Genomic DNA, 20,187 nt, shown 5'->3' with positions numbered 1-20,187 from the left:
ACGGATGGGATCTGTGAGGTTAAGGTGAGGGCTTAAAGGTAACACTGAGGTTGTGAGCCTGGGTGACTAGGAGGATGGTTGTGCTCTCAACAGTAAGAGAGAATCATAGAATTCGGTAGGGTGTGATGGAGTTGGGTAGGGAAGGAGAGGTAATGAGTTTTATTTTGGACATGCTAAGTTTGAGATACCTATGCCATATTCAGTTTAAGATGTGCAAGAGACAGTTGGAAATGGGTCACTAGCTTAGACTAGGGCAGTATATAAAAATGTGAGCATCATCTGCATAGAGATATTAATTGATACCATGGGAGCTGAGGTCACCAAGTTTGGTTCGGGGTAATATAAAGGAAATAGGGCAGAGACCATACATTATAGGTCTTTGTATTTATGCCAACACTGACTCCAAGGTTGACAAATGGTAGTATATAGAGACAGCTGTGCGGTGGTGTGAAGAACACTGGATTTTGGATCAGAGGACCTCTGCTACTTTCTATCTCTGAGAAACTGGGAAAGTCATGCAACCACATGGGGCCTCCTCTGTAAAAGGAGGGAGCTAGACTGGAGCATCTCGAATGTCCCTTCCAGCTCTAGATTCTATGATAACTACACACAGCTGATCCTTAGTTGATAAAAAAAGAACATTGTCCTGGCACGTTTGTTTCTCGACAAATAGCTGGCGATGGCATCTCTGAACTAGCAATTTTATGAGTCTACAACTCCCAAGGTAGACTCTAGCAGCCTTGTAAAGGGACCCTATTTGCAAACCAAAGAGATTTCTTCTACTTTAAAAAATATCAATAGCCAAGCCAATTGAGGATTTTATAAAATGTAAAACTTTCAACAAAATCCAGACAATTACCTTCTTCCTCTCCGGAGGGACCATTCATTTGCCTTCAGAAATTATGAAGTCCTAATATTGAGATGAATAATGATGGAGTTCAATGAAGAACGCCGGAAAAAATACGGGGAGAAAAAATAAAAAATAAAATGCACACAAGGAAGGGTCCCAAACCTCTTTACTTCAGAACAGCTGCTGGACATGGGAAGGGGTCGGAGGAGTGACCCCTCCTTCCTCATTCCTATTGGTTCTGATCCTCTGAGGTTGATTGGGTAGATGTCCCTTTCCCCTCCTCTCTCCATGCCCCCTTTGGCTCCCCTCCCCGATTTCCCCGTTTGGAATTTTCTGAACTGGAGGCTTGTGGGGGCTGTTGAGGGGCTTCTGATTACAGCTCGGCCGCGGGCGTCACCCTTCTTCTCGGTTGCTGGGGACCCTGCTCAGCTTCTAGGTCTCTGAAAAGTTTGGATTTGGGGAGCACCTCATTGGGACGTGTTGTCCCCAAGGGGTCTTAAGAGGAAGAGAGGGGAGATGACTGCATGGACGCGAATTGTGCTACTGCTGCCCTTGGCGCTACTTCTGCCCGCGGTGCCCGGGGACTGCCTGAGTCGGCAGGAGCTCTTCCCTTTCGGACCCGAGCAGGGGGACCAGGAGCTGGAATCTGGGGACGACTCCATCTCCTCAGCCTTGGAGCTCCGCCTGCGGATCCACTTCTATGACAAATATGATATCTCCTCCGTCTATGTGAGTACGGTCCTCGTGTGTGAGTGTGTGTGTGTGCGCGTGTGTGTGTGTATGTTGGGGTCGGAGTGTAAGGGAAAATGGGGAGCGAGAGAGAGAGGGGGATGGTGGGGGATATTCTGGGCTGGCGAAAGGGTGCTTGGAGCAGAGATGAGACCCGACGTGGGGGACGTGTAGACCCAGGCGCTCGGGGAAGGGCTCCTGAGGCAGTCTCGGGGCTTAGTGTGAGGGGAAGCTCTGGGGTCTCGTTAACACCCCTCGGGTTTGTATTTTCCGCGTCCCTACTGCCTCCTGTGCGCCGCTCCCATTCAACTGCGTTCTTGCCTTCCTCTCCGCTTCTCCCAAAGTCTCTTTGGGAGTTGCCTTTCAGTTGGTTTCCGCCGTCTAGAGAAGAAAGGAACCCGGGGAGCCACACTTTTCTCCACTTTGGCATCTCTGTCTTATGCTGCCTTTGAATTCCAGACAGGAATTTGCATCTCCTTCAAAAGAAAAATCCTAATGTAAGGGGAACTTAGCGCCTAGGAACTTTGCTTGTAATTTTTCCATTGTCCTGTTAGTTTGGAGGAGGGAGCGCACGACCTTCACTGTACAACTTGTACACTGTACAAGCCCAGGATTAAATCACCTTCAGCTGGCTTCAGCCCTGCATGGCCGAGAGCTGAGAACCCAGAGTCATGCTCAAATGCCACATGGTGCCCAAATCATAAGAGGTCAGAAGTGCTGACACGAAGGGGTTAAGACTGATTCTCTGTCCCTGGGTAATTAATTTGCAGAAGAAATCTCTATGTACTTCCAAGGACTGATTTCAGAGGCATTTTGTGTGTGGCTTTCAAGGTATCTTTTGGCAATGATTCACCTCCCTAAGTAGTCTTATTTTAGAGCCTAGACAGCAGTATAATGGACTGAGAGAACCCTTGTGATCTAATTTCCTGTTGCATTGTATTGTCACCATTGCAGGCCCTAAAAGAAGAGTGAAAGCAGGCAACCTTCAGAGTTCTAATGAACTTCACGTCTGATGACAGAAAATCTGTCCAGGCTTCTAGTAAACTCCATATATAAGTTGGGTTCCCCCCCCCAATGAAGTGTTACTGATCCCAACCCAATCTCATCTCTTTCTTCTCCCCCTCATGTGGAATTTATAGTTATTGTACGTGTTCCAGAAGTGGGGAAAATAAAACAAAACACACATACCATTGTATCCTTCCTGTTAAATGGACATGTTTTGTAAGAGGGCTGGTTGAACTCTGCCTTTGACAACGCCCACGTGTAGCTTGTCTGCTTTACATAAGAATGCTTAAGTCAAAAACTCACAGAGAATTGACTCTAAGCAGGGCTTTATTGCAGAACCCTCCAAGGGTTCTTTCTATCTATTGTGCTGCTGTCTGGTCTCTAAAATAAGCCTACTCAGGGAGGTGAATCATTGCCAAGAGAAATCTTCAAAGCCACACACCAAATGTCTTGGAACTAGAGTTTAAAAGGGACCTTAGAGGTTGATATATATCCTACAAATTAGGATTTGTTCAGTGAAGTTTAAATTCAGTCAAAGGGATGCACTCGAGGACCTAGAGAGCCACATGTGGCCCCGAGGCTGCAGGTTCCCCAACCCTGAGCCCAGCAGATAGAGAGGAGGGTCTGAAAACCAAAGTTCAAATGTGACCTCAGATGCTTTTTTAAAAAAAATTTTTTTGGGGGCAGCTAGGTGGTGCAGTGGATGGAGCACCAGCCCTGAATTCAGGAGGACCTGAGTTCAAATGTGACCTCGGACCAAACACTTGATATTAGCTGTGTGACCTTGGGCAAATCACTTAACCCCCATTGCCTCACCAAAAAAAAAAAAAAATTTTTTTTTATACTTTTAGGCAATGGGGGTTAAGTGACTTGCCCAGTGTATAGGTTCAGGGTCGGCGCTCTATCCACTGCACCACCTAGCTGCCCCCTGACCTCAGATGCTTACTAGCTGTGTCACTGGATGAGTTAATCTGTTTGCTTCAATTTCCTCAACTTTAAAATGAAGATAATAATATTACCTACCTCCCTGGGTTGTTGTGAGGATTAAATGAGATAATATTTGTAGAACACCTGGCACATAGTAGGTGCTTAATAAATACTTATTTCCTTCTTTCTATCACAGAAGCAGTTTTAAATCTGGAAGGGTCCTTAGAGGTCATTCAGTCCAACTCATTCATTTTGCAGATGACAACACTAAAGCCAAGAGAGGTTTTGTGACTTGTCCAAAGTTACCAAATCTAGGTCCTCTGATTCCAGATCTAGTATACTGGTCATCTTGTCTAACTCTTTCATTTATGGATGAGAAAGCTGAAGTTCAGATATTCCCACAAATGACCTATGCAGCTTTAAAGTTTGCAAAGCTCTTTGGATACATTATTTCATTTGTTTCTCACAGCAACAGGGACCTGCAGGTACTACACCCCCATTTTATAGAAGAGGAAATTAAGGCGGTTAGAGGTTGAGCAGTTTGCGTATAGTCATACAGTGTCAGAGGCAGAATTTGAACCCAGGCCTCTTGTTATTCCAGGACTCTTTCCTGTGGTATTAACCTAAATATCTGGGGACATTCTAAAGACTTGGAAACAAGCTCTGGGATTTGATTGTTTCCAAAATAAATTTCTATCATTCCATTACCTGAATGACTGGGTAGGTTTTTATTTTTTGTATATATGTGAGAGAATTCCAAACTCTTTTTTTGGATATTGGATAGTATATGTAAGAACTAAATATTTTATGAGCAGTACTGAAAGCCTTTTGGTATCCTGAGAGGGAAGAGGGTAAAGTTGATCATTTATTCTTCTCTACTCTGTGCCTAGATCTCTTCTAGGAACGTTTTAGGCCACAGGGGTGGGGAATCTATGACCTCGAGATCACATGTGGCCTTCTAGGTCCTTGGGTGCAACCTTTTGACTGAGTCCAAGTTTTACAGAACACATCCTTTTATTAAGGGGATTTGTTCTGTGAAGTTTGGATTCAGTCAGAGGGCCGCACTTGAGGACCTAGATGGCCACATGTAGCCTCAAGGCTGCAGGTTCCCCACGCTTGACTCTAGGCACATCTAAGATACAGTGAAGAATAAGAGGAAAGGCATCCTTATGCTCAGGGAGTTAACAATTTGGTTGAGAAGATACACTCAATTAATATACTAATAATAATACCCAACTAATACACTCAACTAATATACTTTTAATATATAATGGTCCCAAGTACAGTAAGAAGTCATCATGAGAGTTGGTATGAATTAGAGCAGTTAGGGAAAGCTTCATATAAGAAGAGAGACTTGAGGAGTCTTGAGAATAAGGCTAGACTTGAAGTATCATGAAAGGGAGAGGAGATTCTAGGCAGGGAAATCAGTATAAGCAAAAGCGTGGAAGCAGAAATAAGTATGTCATGTTGTGGGGCCAGTGAGGACTGATCATTCCTTTAAGAGACATTAGCGATCATCTAATTGAACTCCTTTACCCTAAAGATAAAGAAACTAAGGCAATCTGTCCAAAGTCACACACGTAATAAGAAGCAGAGTCAAATTTGAACACAGACCTTCTGATCCCTGATCTGAGGTACTTTCTACATGTTTGGGAAATATTAGGATATGAGATTAGGTAGTTAAGATGGAGTCACTTGATGAAAGCGTTTGAAAGTCAGGCAGAGGAATTTGAATTTGAGGGATAGGTTGTAAAGGAAGCACGTTAGGTCCTAAAGACAAAATGAAAGCAGTGCTTTGAAAGGGGTGTCTGAGATGGGCTGCAGTGGACAGATGGCAGGGAAGTTAGGTGGAGGCTGTTGGAGTAATCTGGGCCTAGATCAGGGAGTGGTAATGAGGAAGAAAAGGAATGTGTGAATCCTATACACATTTCAAAGGAAGAATGATAAAACATAATGACAAGTTAGATTTAGGAAATATGTCAAAGATGGTCTTATTTTGGGGATGTGAGAAGGTGTCGTTGGAAAGGGGCTCTGGTTTCAGAAGAAAGGGGAATTCTTTTTTTAGCCTTGAATTTAAGGTCACGTATGGTTGGACGATCAAGTGGAGATGTCCTCCTGTAGGCAATTAGAAATAGAGACCTACAAGTGAGGTCTGCAGAAAAAGATAAAACAACTATATATTTAATGTTATTTATAAAATGACTAGGTACATGCCAGGTAGAACATCTTAGGCTTAATATGGTGAAAACTGAAAGCAAGGAAAATTTAATGCCTATGAATTAGGCAGGAAGTTTGGTCTGGTAGAAAACTTAGATTTGAAGTCGGAGGACGTGGTTTAGGATCTTGGTTTTGTTACTTAGCGTGTGTGTGACCTTGGGAAAGTCATTTAACTTTGGGGTTAATTTACTTATGTGTAAAATGAAGAGGTTGGAGTAGATGGGTCCTAAGGTTCCTTTCATGTCCAAATCTATGATCCTCTGAAATAGATTGAAGTGATTAGCCATTTTGACACAGCATTTTCTCACTGAAGATTTACTCAATAGGCCCCTACATTATATTGTTCTAGTGTCTACACAGTATCCCATTCTATGAAAATGAAAGGTCTAAGTTCAATCTCCCCAGTGCATGCTCAGCAGATGTGACCAGCTGTTCTTTGGACACAAGCCTATGTACTAAGGGAAAAAGGTCATGCTTGAATAATCATTCCTGAATCAGATCACTGAGCCACTGAAAATGTCATATGGGATCTGCCACCTTGATCAATGGCCAGTGATAATGGGTCGGTGAACTTCATTTTGTTTCCTGGGAAAATTCTAGAATGGATCATTAATCATCAAAGAGATGATTAGTGAACATCTAGAAAATGAAGTATTAATTACAAACAGCCAAGACAGCTTTATCCAGAACAGGTCATGCCAGACTAACCTTCTTTCCTTTTTTTTTTTTTTCCCACAGGGCTATGAAACTGTCAGATGAGGGAATGCTATGAATATAATTTATATAGATTATAGCAATGTTTTCATAAAGTATCTTATACTTCTCTGATGAAAAAGATAGGGTCTAGATGATAATATATTTAGATAAATTTGGAACTAGTTGAATAGTTCCAAATAATCAAAGAGTACATACAAAATTAATGGTTCAATATCAACTTGGTCTGAGGTTTCCAGTGGCATGTCTCATGCTTGAATCTGTGTGGTTTAACATTTTTATTGGTGACTCAGATAAGTCATCTCTATATTGTCATATATAACTATTTTTTGTGTGTGTGTGTGAAGCAATTGGGGTTAAGTGACTTGCCCAGAGTCATGCAGCTATTGAGTGTTATGTGTCTGAGGCCAGATTTGAACTCAGGTCCTCCTGACTCCACGGTTGGTGCTCTATCCACTGCGCCACCTAGCTGCCCTATGTTGTTGTTTAGATGTCTTTCAGTTGTGCTTGACTCTTCATGACCCATTTGAGGTTTTCTTGGCAAAGATACTAGAGTGGTTTGCTATTTCCTTCTCCAGGTCATTTTATGAATGAGGAAACTGAGACAAACAAGGTTAAGTGAATTGCCCAAGGTCACACAGCTAGTATCTGAGGTCAGATTTGAACTCAGAAAGATGAGTCTTCCTGACTCCAGACCTAGCACTCTATCCACTGCACCAGGTAGCTTCCAGGTCATGCAGGTCTGAGGTATTATTATTGTTCAGTGTTATTATTCAGAGGAAATGTAGCACAGTAGATAGAATGCTGGACTTGGAATCAGGAAGACCTATATTCAAATCTTGCCTCTGACTCCAGGTCAGGCACTCTACCACCACACCACCTAGGTGCTCTTCTATCTATCTATCTATCTATCTATCTATCTGTCTGTCTGTCTATCTATAGCTGATTTGCAGATGACACAAAGGTGAGAGAGATAACACACTGTATGAAAGAGATGAGAGTAAAAAAGATTGGGCTGAGTCTAAAGATGAATTTCAGTAGGGACACATGTAAGTTCTTTGACTTGGATACGACTCTAAGTCAGTGATTCTGTGGGATGAATGCCCCCAAAATCCATCTTTAAAAGGCTATAATCTGTTGGTTTCCTATTCCTTACCCTCTTTTCCCTACTTCTGACTACTCTAACTTCAAAATGTAGACATTCTGCTCCTCCCAGGTATCAGCAGAAGATAGACTATCTTCATTACCCTGCAAGTAATTTTCCACATATTTCTCCTCTCAGTCATATCTATTCTAATATCAGCTTCTATAGATTTTTGTGTATGATGTTTTTCAGATTAATTCCTTTTAAGTCAGCACAGTCACTTCCTAAATCTGGGACCTCATTACATCTTTCCTATTTTGCACATAGTAGTATAACAGAATTTAGAGTTAAAAGGAAACAGTCAAATTCTGTTATTTTACAGCGGAAAAAACTGAGGTTCAATGAAATTATGCACTTCGTCCAAGTTGACACAGATCATAAGCAACAGAGTAGAGATTTGAATCTAGGCCTTCTGTCACAAATATTTTCATCTATTGTAATAGTTTAATAGCTAGCTTTGATGTGTTGTTTTAAGGTTTGCAAAGTATTTTACATATCTTACCTCACTTGATTCTTACAACACTGTGAGGTAGGTGCTATTATTATCTATTTTACAGATAGGGAGACTGAGGCTCTGAGGGAAGATTTGAACTAGGTTAGTCAGTCAGTAGTTATTTGTTAAGCACCTCCTATATGCCGTTCATTATGCTAAGTGCTGAGGATTAGAAGAAAGGCAAAAGACCGTCCCTACTTTCAAGGAGCTCACAATCTAATGAGGGGAAGACAGCATATAAAAGAAAGCAGAAAAGGGAAGAAAGGGACTGGTTACAGAAGCATGACGAAGTCTAGAGGACGGAAGCCAGGTAAGAAACGATGAAGTAAATGGCTTGCCCTGAGTGTCCTTAAATGGAGGACTGATCTGGGAGGAACTCCCTAATGTCCACCCTCCATTTGGAAGGACGGAGCACGGGGCCCCAAGGGCAGGGGTACTAACCACAGTTCTTCCTGACTCCAGATGCAGCACTCATCTATGATGCCATTTAGCCGCTTCCTAATTAGTTTCCCTCCTACTGTTTTCTTTGCTTCAATCCTTCTTTCTACACAGTTGCTAGAAACATCATTCAGCTACTTATCGCCTCTCAACTAGACTACTGCAGTAGTTCCCTAATTGGTCTCTCTGCCTCTAGCGTTTCCCTCTCCAATCCATACTGTTAAATTGGTACTCCTAAAGCACAGATCTGACCATGACTCTTGCCTGGTCAAGAAGCATCAGAGGCTCCTTATTACTTCTAGAACAAAATACCAATTCCTTCATTTAATATTTAAAAAGCTTTTCAGACTCTGACATTAACCTATCTTTGCAAACTGGTTTCATATTAAACTCCTCAAACATTCTATGCTTTAAAGAGGTGATTGATGAACATATAGAAAGGGAAGTGGTAATTATGAAGAACTATCCAGAACACATCTTGCCATACTAACCTCATTTCCTTTTTGGACAGGATTATTAAACTAGTAGGTGAGGATAATGCTTGGATATAGTTTACTTAGATTTTAGCAAAGCTTTTGATGAAGTATCTCATTCTTTTTCTGGGGAAATTGGAGAGAGAGGAATAGACAATAATCAATCAGTTGAAATCAGAATTAGTTAGTTGGTTGGACTCAAAAGAGTCATTGTTAATGATTCAATATTATTGTGACAGGAGTCCTTCAGTGGATATCTCAAGTAATTTGTCCTTGGTACTGTGCTATTTAATGTTCTTATTAATGGCTTAGATAAAGGCTTAGATGTATGCTCATCAAATTTGCAAATGACATAAAGCTGAGAGGACATGACAGTTGTCTCCAGTTGGTGATTTTGGAGTCCAAAGATGTGAGTTCACTTTCTGGTTATGTGACTTATTGTCTCTTGTGGCCCTTAAGTTAAGCTACTTAACCTGGTGGGACCTCCATTTCCTCATCTGTAAAATGATTGGTGTTGGACTAGATGATCTCAAAGGTACCTTCTAGCTCTAAGTCTTTGATTCTGTAAATTTTTTAAAGATTGATTAAACTTGGTAGTACTTATTCCTAGCTTTGCCCTTCTAGGACAAATGGGTGGAAGAAGTGAATTTAGCTGTGATATAAGGAAAAACTTCTTAATAATTAAAGTTATTCAAACATAGAAAGGGCTGCCTCAAGGGGTAGTGAAATCTCTCTCATTGGAGATCATCAAGCAAAGGATTCATGACCATTTATAAGGTATTTTGTAGAAGGGCTTCTTCTTCAGGTTTGACATCTGAAACCCCTTATAACCCTGAGATTCTGTAATATAACACACTCTTCACTTGGGGAGTTAGAAATCTAATAGGGAGTATGGCATGAAGGTTAAAAAACCCCATCTATAACATCATTTAGAAAGTGTTGGAAGAATAGTACAAAATATTGTAATTTGCTCTAACCTATTCCCCCCTTCCCTTTCTGCCTTCTCTCCTTATCTGCCTAACTGGACTATTGAATTTAGAGCTAGAAGGAACCTTAAGGATCATATAATCTGACCCTTTCATTTTTTGTTTTTGTTTTTGTTTGTTGTTTCTTTTTGTTTTTGGTGAGGCAGTTGGAGTTAAGTGACTTGCCTAGGGTCAAACAGCTAGTAAGTATCATGTATCTGAGGCTGGATTTGAATTCAGGTCCTCCTGACTCCAGGGCTGATGCTCTGTCCACTACACCACCTAGCTGCCCATGACCCTTTCATTTTACAGACAAGAAAATTGATAATAATAACGACTAGCATTTATATAGCACCTATTATATGCCAGATACTATAAACACCTTACAAATATTATCTCACTTTTCCTTACAACAACCTGGAAGGGAGATACTGTAATCATTCCCGTTTTACAGGAAACTGAGGCTAACAGAGATTAGGTGACTTGCCCAAAGTCATGTGCCATTAAAATGTGAGCTCTTTGAGGGCAGGAACATGTTTTTGCCTTTCTTTCTACAGTATTTCTAGAACTTAGCAGATTGCCTCTCACACAGTAAGTGTTATGTTTGTTGATGTTGATAAAACAAGTATGAGAGCCAGGATTCAAACCTGGGACTTCTGACTCCAAAAGCAGTGCTTTTTAACCCCTTTCCATACATTCCCAGGTTTTATTATCTGTTCACTATATGACTTGCATTTCTGAAGACCCATCATTTGCAATCTCTGTGCTCTTGTTCAACCCTGACTGGGTAATCTCAGTTACTTGTGTGTGTGTGTGTGAAACTAAAGAATACAAAATTTCATTTTAAGAATTCACATGCTTGAATTCAACTTTCTTTAATGCTTAATTTAAAGAAAAACCTTGAAACTGGAAGTGCCTTTTGAAAGGAAAAAAAACTATCCTAGTCTATGTCGTCTGACTTCTTAGTGGTGGCCAGTTGGATTTAAACAATTGTAAAATAAGTGACTACAGCTGTTAGCCATTAGACACTTATGTTTTCAGCTTTTGGATCCTTGACCTATGGGAACAGTGTAAAGAGCAAATATTATTTAAAGGTGTTTCAGGATTGTTTATGCATGTTTAGTAAAATCTCATTAATTTTGATAATTTGGAGAAAGTAAAGTTTAATTTTGCTAAGGAATCTGGTTTTGTGGTATAAATTAATATAGCAAACTAGATTTTAGGGTACTTTAAAATGCTAAGAGAACAAATTATTTCCAAATACATTGAAAGAATCCATTTTCAGGTGACTACTATTTTCAAATCATTCTTATTTACTCAGTAAAATAAATCTAGGACCATCACTAGATGAACTCAGCTTCCTGAGGTGATACCTAAGTAGGTGCTTAATGTTTCTTGAGATGAATAATGTAGTAGATAGAGCACTGATTTGAGTCGGAAGCTGTGAATTTGAAGCCAATCTGTGATACTTGCGAGGTGCATAATTCCATGTCAGTCACTTTATCTTTCTTAGACCCTTTCCTCATCTCTAAAGCAGGGATACATTGCATACTACCATATTTCACAAAAGGTGGGGTGCAACCATTATGCAAAGCTTTAAAAAATTGTGCCAAGGTTACTTAAAAATCATTTATTACTAAACTGTCTTTGGTGTAAGATTAGGATTCACGGAATACTCAAGAATATATGTTAAAATTGGGAAGATGCAAGCCTTACCATATCATGTGACCAACTCATGGCCGCTTCACCTGCCCTCCTGCTCCCTATGTGCCTATGCCTCTTCATACCATTGGTACTTTAGTGCTCTAAATAAGCCAGGCAAGTCATCTTTCAGAAATATACTGACAGTGCCTATGCGCTGAGAATTCTAGGCTGGTGTCTCACAATGTGTGAGAGATAAGTCCCTATCTATATGCCACTGGTGAATACATTGCTGCTCTGTTTACCTTTTAAGGAGCATGACAAACAGAATTATACCATGTGATGGTTACGTGATGAAAGGTTATAAACCATTTTTGGACTTAAAAAAAAACAGGGTGCTACAATTATGCAGTGGCGATGATTATGAGGTGAATTATGAGGTATTGTATCTCACTGAGAGGCAGTAATGTAGTGGATTAACTCCAGCCTTGAAGCCTGAAAGCCCTAGTCAAATCCTACATCTGACAAATAGCGTGTGGACCTGGACAAATACTTAACCTCTTAGGGGTTTAGGTAACTTTGAGGCTATAAATTGCGGAGAAGGGGCCAACCAACCTTGGTTGATTGATCCCTTTTAATCACCAAATCTAATGGTCTTTTCTCAGTCCTTTTCATTATTGACTTTTGATACATCTCCCTCTTTTCCTTGATAGTCTCTTCTCTCTAGGTTTTTGTGACACAATGTCTCTTCTTTTTGTCTCTTACCTGTCTGACCTCTCCTTTTCTGTTTCCTTTGCCAAATCTACATCCTGGTTGTGCCTCCTTAGGTGACCCTAGAGCTCTGTCCCAGGACCTCTTTTCCACTCCCTTTATATTATTTTACTCAATGATTTCATCATTTCCCATAGATTCAATTATCCTCTTTATACAAATGTTTCTCGGATCTACCTATCTAGCCCTAACCTCCCTTGACCTCCAGTGTCTCATCTCCAACTACCTATTGTACATCTCAAACTGGACATGCCATAAATACCTTAAATTCAACATGACCAAAACTGAACTCATCTTCCCCCCCAAATCCTCTCTCCTTCTGAACTTCTTTATTGCAGCTGAGGTATGGTATGAGAATAGTTTCACCATCCTCCTAGGCACTCAGAAGTCTCTCTCATTCCAGTCCATCATCCTCCACTTAGCTGTCAAATTGATTGTCCTAAAACACAGGTCTAACAATGGCATCCTCCTATTTGATAAACTCCAGTGGCTTCTTATTGCTTTCAGATCAAATATAAAATCCTCTGTTTATCACTCAAAGCCCTTCATAATTAGGACCCTTCCCACCTTTCAGTTTTCTAAGACTTTAGCCATGCCTATGGACTCTTCAAAGCAGTGGCAGTGGTCTCTTTGCTACTTCTCAAATAAGAATTTTCATCCCCTGGCTTTAGGCATTTTTGTGGTTGTCCTCCATGCCTGGAATTCTCGCCTCATCTCCATGTCCTAGCTTTGCTGGTTTCCTTTAAGTCACAACTAAAATCTCACATTCTACAAGAAGTCTTTCCCAGTTTCCCATAATGCTAGTGCCTTTCCTCTGTTGATTATCTCCAATTAATATGTATATAGCTTATTTGTATATAGTCATTTTCATGTTGTCTCCCCGTTTAGATTGTGAGCTTCTTAAGAGTGGATCCTTAAAAAAATTCAAAATTTTCCTTTTATCCCCAATGCTCAGCACAGTGTCTGGCACATAGCAAGCACTTAATAAAGGTTTATTAAACAATTGTCTACAAATAATCATTAATAAGAGAAATACATATTAAAACATCTCTGAGGGTCCATGTCACATCTATCTGGTTGGCAAAAAATTAAAAAAAATGAAAATGGACATTATTGAAGAGGCAGTGAGAGGACAGACATGCTAATGCATGTTGGTGGGGCTGTGAATTAATCCAGGCATTGTGGAAAATGATTTAGAACTATACTCCAAAAATCACTGTTCTGTGCATAGCTTTTGACCTACCAGGCATATAGTCCCAAAGAAGTCAGAGACAGAGGAAAAATATCTATTGGTACAAAAGTACTTATAGTAGTACTTTTTGATATTATAAAGAAGTGGCATTTAAATGTAACAGAGTATTATTATATCATAAGAAACAACAAGGGGAATATATTCAGAGACACATGGGAAAACTTTTATTAACTCATACCAAGTGAAGTGAAAAGAACCAGGAGAATGCATTAAGCTGTGAGTACAATAATATAAAGGAAAGCAACTTTGAAAGACTTAAGAACTCTGATCAATGCAAAGACCAATCATGACTTTAGAAGACTCTTGGTGAAGCATGCTACCTACCTCTTGATAGAGAATTGATGGATTAGAGGTACAGAATGAGACATACGTTTTTAGATAAAATTAGCATATGAATTTTTGTGCTTGACTATATTGTTTGTTACAAGGGAGGGTCTTCTCTTTGGGAGGGGGGAAGTATGTAGTTATTGAGAATTCTATCACTACCCCCTCCAAAGAAGAAGAAAATATCATAGGGCCCATGAGATCACAGATTTTGAGATAGAGTGGAACTTGGAAGTCAACTAATCCGAATCCATAATTTTGCAAATAGGGAAGCTGAGCCCAGAGAATGATGTGTACAGCATCACACTCTAGTAAGTGGCAGAGTCAGAATTTGAACCCAGGTTCTCATACTCCATGTCTAGCATGCTTTCCTCTTAGAGAGACAACATGGCATAGTAGAAAAGGTTCAAAGCAACAAACAAGAGAAAAAAGCATTCATGAAATATTAAAAAATTTGAAGAGAGGAAAAAATGTTTAGAATGGGACAAAAACAAATAGATCAGTTTTATTAGTATCATGTTCAATTTAATATAAGGATTGGGACAAAGTAATTACATGTATGATCTCATTTTATTCTCATAATCATCCTGTGAAGTAGGGAGAGCAGTTGTTATTATTAATTTATTTATTTTTAGTTTTCAACATTCACTTCCATAAGATTTTGAGTTCCAAATTTTCTCCCCATCTCATCCCTTCCCCCTCCCAAGACAGCGTGCATTCTGAATACCCCTTCTCCTAATCTGACCTCCCTTCTATTCCCCTCCCTTTTCTTATCCCCTTCTCCTTCTATTTTCCTTTAGGTCAGGATAGATTTCTATACCCCATTGACTGTGTATCTTATTTCCCAGCTGCATGTGAAAACAATTTTTAACATTTGTTTTTAAAACTCGAGCAGTTGTTATTAACCTCATTTTCTGGATGAGAGAACTGAGACTCAGAAATATAATATGCATTTAAAAATTATGTTATAAAAGTTCACAGTTCCACATATAAGTTCCACAAAAGTCTTCTTTTTTTCTGATCTTAATCATTTGAAATGTTCATGCTTGCTGATTTTTTTAAAGTTCATAATAAAAATAAAACCCCAAGAAGTCAGAAAGTTGAGATGAGGAGGGAGAGAATTCCAGGCATGGAGGAAAGCCAGTAAAAATGTATAGTTTTGGGAGATGGATGATCTTGTACAAGGAACAGCAGGGAGACAAGTTTCACTGGATTGCACCATGGGGAAATGGGTGATGGGGAGTAAGATGTAAGAAGACTGGAAAGGTAGGAGAAAGAGAATTATCTCATTGGTAAATTTGGAGAGAGCAGTTTCAGTTGAATGATGATGTCAGAAGCCATAACGCAGACAGTTAAGAACAGAGTGAGAGGAAAGGAAGTGGAGATGTTTTTTCATATGCTTGTTGATAGTTTACATTTCTTCTTTTGAGAATTATCTGTTCATATCTTTTGGTCACTTTTCAATTGGCAACTGGTTCTTGTTGTTATGTATTTCTATTAATTCCATGCCTATCTTAGATATCAGACCTTTAAATTTCATCTTATTAGTTAAGATTACTGTTCCAGTCTATTGAGATATTCTGTTATCCACTTTGTATTTCCATGTTCCTATAATTTTTCATGTAGGTACTCCTTCAAATGGTGCCAATAGCAATCCCTATATATGCTTTTTCTTTCTGTGAGGTTCTTGTCCATGGCCTCACTTAAAAGTCCATAAAGGTTTACCTAACATGCAGGAAGCTTTCCTTTAAGTCTTTTGACATTTTGTAGGTCTCTATGCAACATAACGACTCTGTTATTCCTGTCTCATTACGTGATCAGCTGACCTCTTTTTCTGATCATACATTTCCTGGATAATTCTTTTGACCTCTGTCTGTCTGTCTGTCTGTCTGTCTCTGTCTGTCTTTTACACTAGTCTTTTTTGCACAAATAGGTAATTCACAAACTGCTCATACCTATCACTAAAGTCTCCTTTGCTCTTTGAGTCACTTAAAATTTTGATCCCTTGGATATTACGTTATTCCATAATTTTCAGTCATATGGTATCACTGAAAGGATATTGGTGTTTGAAATACGGGTTTTTGTATCTGAGAGTATCTTGGGATGGTTGAAAGTACTATATTGTGCCATTTCCCAAAGGCAATCCAATATCTCTTCTTTAGGTTCAGTTTTGGTCACAGCTCATGAGATCTCTACAGTACTTGTCCAAAATATATGTATTGATGTATTAACTTGATGAACTGCTCATTCAAGTGCACATCATGGTCGGAATAATAGGTATTCTTTATCTATTTGGTTCCTTCTATGTGGTGTGTTAGGCTCTTCTCCTTTTGAGTGACCACATACTTCATTTGCTTATTTATATTCTTCAGTCTATTGTGTGACTTATAGCCAACATGGTTTGTTGTAGAAAATTGTGTGCAAACGTCTGCTTGTTTCCTTTTCATCAAGAATAAAGTTGACAAATATGTAGAGCATTCTCATAAAGAGTTCATAGAGATGAAAAGGTAGTTACTTGAATCAGTGGTTATTATGCTCTATCAATCACTATTTTGGGGTAATATTAAATCTGTCTTTTCTAATCATTCAATATCTACCCTTCTTTGAAATATCACGAAAATACATTCCTCAATGCTTTTAAAACAGGGTCACTTCCAATACAGTTTTCTTCTGCATACCATATTTCACCGCATAATCATCGTATGTTTTATTCCAAGTTTTTGCAAAAAAGTGGGGTGTGACCATTATGTGAAACTTTTTAAAAAATTGGGCTATATTACTTAAACATCATTTATTACTAAACTGTCTTTGGTGCAAGATTAGGATGCACAGAATACTCGTGAATATACATTAAATTAGAATAGTCCAAATCGATGCATATCATTTCTTCATGACAGTTCAACAAATATTTTCCTGGTCTGAAACATAAAGTTAACACATTAGTTGCTATTGATTTATGCGTTATAGTTGAATTATTACACTTGAGAAAATTTACTACACTGTTGCAAAGTACGGACTTACAAAATTTAATCTTCTGTGTCCAAATATTCTGTGCTGCTCTCATTGGTTTTGTTATCTGATGCTCTGTCCTCAGTGCCATTCATATCAGATGTGTTTACTTTGTCATCATCCATGCTCTGCCATAGTCCAACATCTTTAGTTCCATCTGGTACATTCAAAATTCCCATCTTTTGGGGGCAGTTAGGTGGCCCTGGAGTCACGAGGATCTGAGTTCAAATCCAGCCTCAGACACATGATACTTATTAGTTGTGTGAGCTTAGGCAAGTCACTTAACCTCCATTACCTCATTAAAAAACAAAGAAAAAAGAAAAGCTCTTGGGGCGGAGCTAAGATGGCAGAGTAAAAGCAGTGACTTGCTTGAGCTCTCCCCTAAACCCCTCCAAATGCCTGTAAAAAAAAATGGCTCTGAACAAAATTCCCATCTTTTTGAAGCTTTTGACAACTGTTTTGTATGATACAAACTCCCAACTCTTAATTGCCCATGTATATAACAGTTCCAAGGAAGGGTGCTTAATATTTCCAGTGAGTATCAATTGGTGATTCCCACTCATTATTCATTCATTGTAGAAATGGAGCAAGTGATATTTAGCTGGTTTGTTTACATATAGACAATGTGTGTGCACTGAAAATTCACGATGTGTGAGAGATAAATGGGTATCCACGTGTCATTGGTGAATACAATGCTGCTCTGTTTACCTTTTAAGCACCATGATGAACAGAATTATACCATGTGACAATTACTCAATGAAAGGTTATAAACCAATTTTTGGACTGAAAAAACAGGGTGCTACAATTATGCAGTGGTGACAATTAATGCAGTGAAATATGGGATACTTTGCCTGATACAACCATTCTTTTTTACTTCAGCTTATTAAATGCTATTTCCATTTCCTCCATGAGACAATGTTTGTAAAATGTTTTGTAATTCCCCAAAGTTGGTCAGCTATTACTATAGAACACATTTGGTACTGAGGTGTTGGAGTCCTAATGTTGTGATTCCATTGTCATCCCTAAGGAGAATAGATGGCCTTAGAGACTCTGGCAACAAAACAGTTTCAGTTTGGGGGAGAGGAACAAGGGGAAGGGAATAAGCATTTATATAGCACCTACTATGTACCAAGCACTGTGCTAAGCACTTTGTAAATATTATCTCATTTAATACTCAAAACAACCTTGCAAAGTAGGTGTTGTTATTATCCCTATTTTATTGTTGAGGAAACTGAGGCAAACAGAGGTTAAATGACTTGCCTAGGGACACGCGGCTACTAAGCGTCAGAGGCCAGAGTTGAATTCAGAACTTCTTAACTCCAGTCCCAGTACTCTATCTACTACACCATCTACCAGTTGACATGCCATCTATATTTTAGCTTCATGTCCTAGGCAAATTTGATAATCATCAGTCCATCTATGTCCTCATCTAAGTCATTGATTGTAAATATTTATCAGAATACTGACAGAGGCAAAATTAATATTTAGGCACTTTGCTAGAGATGTTTCACTGGACTCTCTGGGACCAGTTGGTCAGTCAGTCTTTTCTGAATCCATGTAGCTGTTTACACCTCTCCACCTTGACAAATTGTGAGAGATTTTTGCCAAAATGCCTTGCTGAAATCTGGGCACGTTATATCTATGACATTTCATTATCTTAAAAACTTTTTAAATAAGAAAATGAAATGTAGGCTACATGAGTGGTGTCCAACTCAAATAGAAGTAGATCCTGGCAGCTTCATATTGACTTAGAAACCCACAACTTAACATAATCTATGTTGTATTGTGTTTTTGTTTATTTTGTTAAACATTTCCCAATTATGTTTTAATCTGGTCCGGCTGTGGAACTTTCAGGTCCAGAATTTAATACTCTGGACTATGTAATATATCCATTTCACAAATGTGAAACTAGGACTGAGAAGCCAAAATGTCCAATGGAACATTAAATAAGAAAATATATGTGAAACTCATGGCAAACCTTAAAGTCCTATATAATGATAGCTGCTGTTTCTTCTTTTTCTTCTTTTTCTCATTTTCCTCCTTATTCTTTTTTCCTTCTCCTTTCCTTGTCCTCCTCCTCCTTCTCTCTCTCTCTCTCCCTCCCTCACCTTCTTCTTTCCTCCTTCTTTCTCCCCTCCCTCCCTCCTCCTCTTCCACAACAACCCTGTGAAATAGGTAGTTCATTTAGTTTTATTTTCATTGTATAGATGAAGAAACTGAAGCTAAGTCAGATTAATTGACTCACTTTGGTTTACACAACTGGTAAATGTCAGAGCCATAACTCTAAACAGGACTTTTGTGATTGCACATCTAGTACTTTGCCCAATATACCATATGTTTCCATACTCTTCCTCCAAGGAGTTCATAGAACTTTATGAATAATTATTTGAAAATCAAAGTAATTTTGCCAGCACCCCAGTGAGGAAGGTACATTTCAGGGATAATGATTCATGTCTTGAGACTGCTATTCCTGCATTTTAGTTTCCTGGAGGCCTTAGAAGTATTTTTTCAAAGTTGCTGCATTGATTTAAACTCCATTTGGAAATGGCCATTTAAATGAAAACCCATGTGGTCCCTAGAAGTATATGCTACAATTGCCTACAAGCAGCCTGTAGCTGCCAAAGTCTTACTCTTTAAGAAAGTGTGTTCCTTTCCCACACTCCCACATGTAATTTTAACTGTGATGTTTGTGCAATACTATATTTTGGGGAAGAAAGAAAGAGAGAGGCAAATGTGAGAATGTCTGTGTGAAATTCCTTCCTTAACTTCCTTCTCCATAGCCTGTCCATTTGAATCTGGAAAATGATGACTGTACCAGTTAATTCTAGGAAACTGCCACTTAAAGTCTGGTCAGGAGAAGGTTTTTCCCCCCTCTTTTTTTCATAGGTTGCAAAGAAAAAGATTTCTTCTTTGGAACAAACTTTGAGGTAGCTCAGAGAAATCCAACAACTTCAAAACTTTGGAATTCTTCCCGCTGCTTCCGCCTAACCCACCAAATATTTTGTCATCTTTTTCAAACAAATTATAAACTTGCCTTATTTTAGCTACCCTTCTTTTTCCTTTCTCCCATTATGAACATAGAGGTCAACAGAAACGAAGGCAACAAAAGATAAAAAGAAAAGACGAGTCTCTCAAACCTACAAACTTGCCAATTGACCCACAAATGGTTAAAGAGTTGACTGTTTAGATTTATGGTCTTGGTGTTTATGCTGTTGCCCTTTGAAGGGTGCATGAA

The 20,187-nt window shown here is 39.1% G+C and overlaps 1 protein-coding gene across 1 annotated transcript in view; it reads left to right on the top strand.

Annotated features, from left to right (window-relative positions):
• Positions 1–1,173: 1,173 nt before the first annotated feature.
• LOC114049374 (nidogen-1-like) overlaps positions 1,174–20,187 on the top strand; it is a 110,321-nt gene continuing 91,307 nt past the window's right edge. Inside the window, exon 1 of the mRNA XM_027870649.1 lies at positions 1,174–1,579. Coding sequence (XP_027726450.1) covers positions 1,367–1,579 — 213 coding nt within the window. The 5' untranslated portion in view covers positions 1,174–1,366. The remainder of the gene's footprint in view (positions 1,580–20,187) is intronic.

This window comes from Vombatus ursinus, unplaced genomic scaffold (assembly GCF_900497805.2).
Source record: "Vombatus ursinus unplaced genomic scaffold, bare-nosed wombat genome assembly UNPS02014798.1, whole genome shotgun sequence".
Classification (NCBI taxonomy): domain Eukaryota; kingdom Metazoa; phylum Chordata; class Mammalia; order Diprotodontia; family Vombatidae; genus Vombatus; species Vombatus ursinus.
Note: the sequence above shows the minus strand (reverse complement) of the source record. Positions and strands in the feature narration are given on the sequence as shown.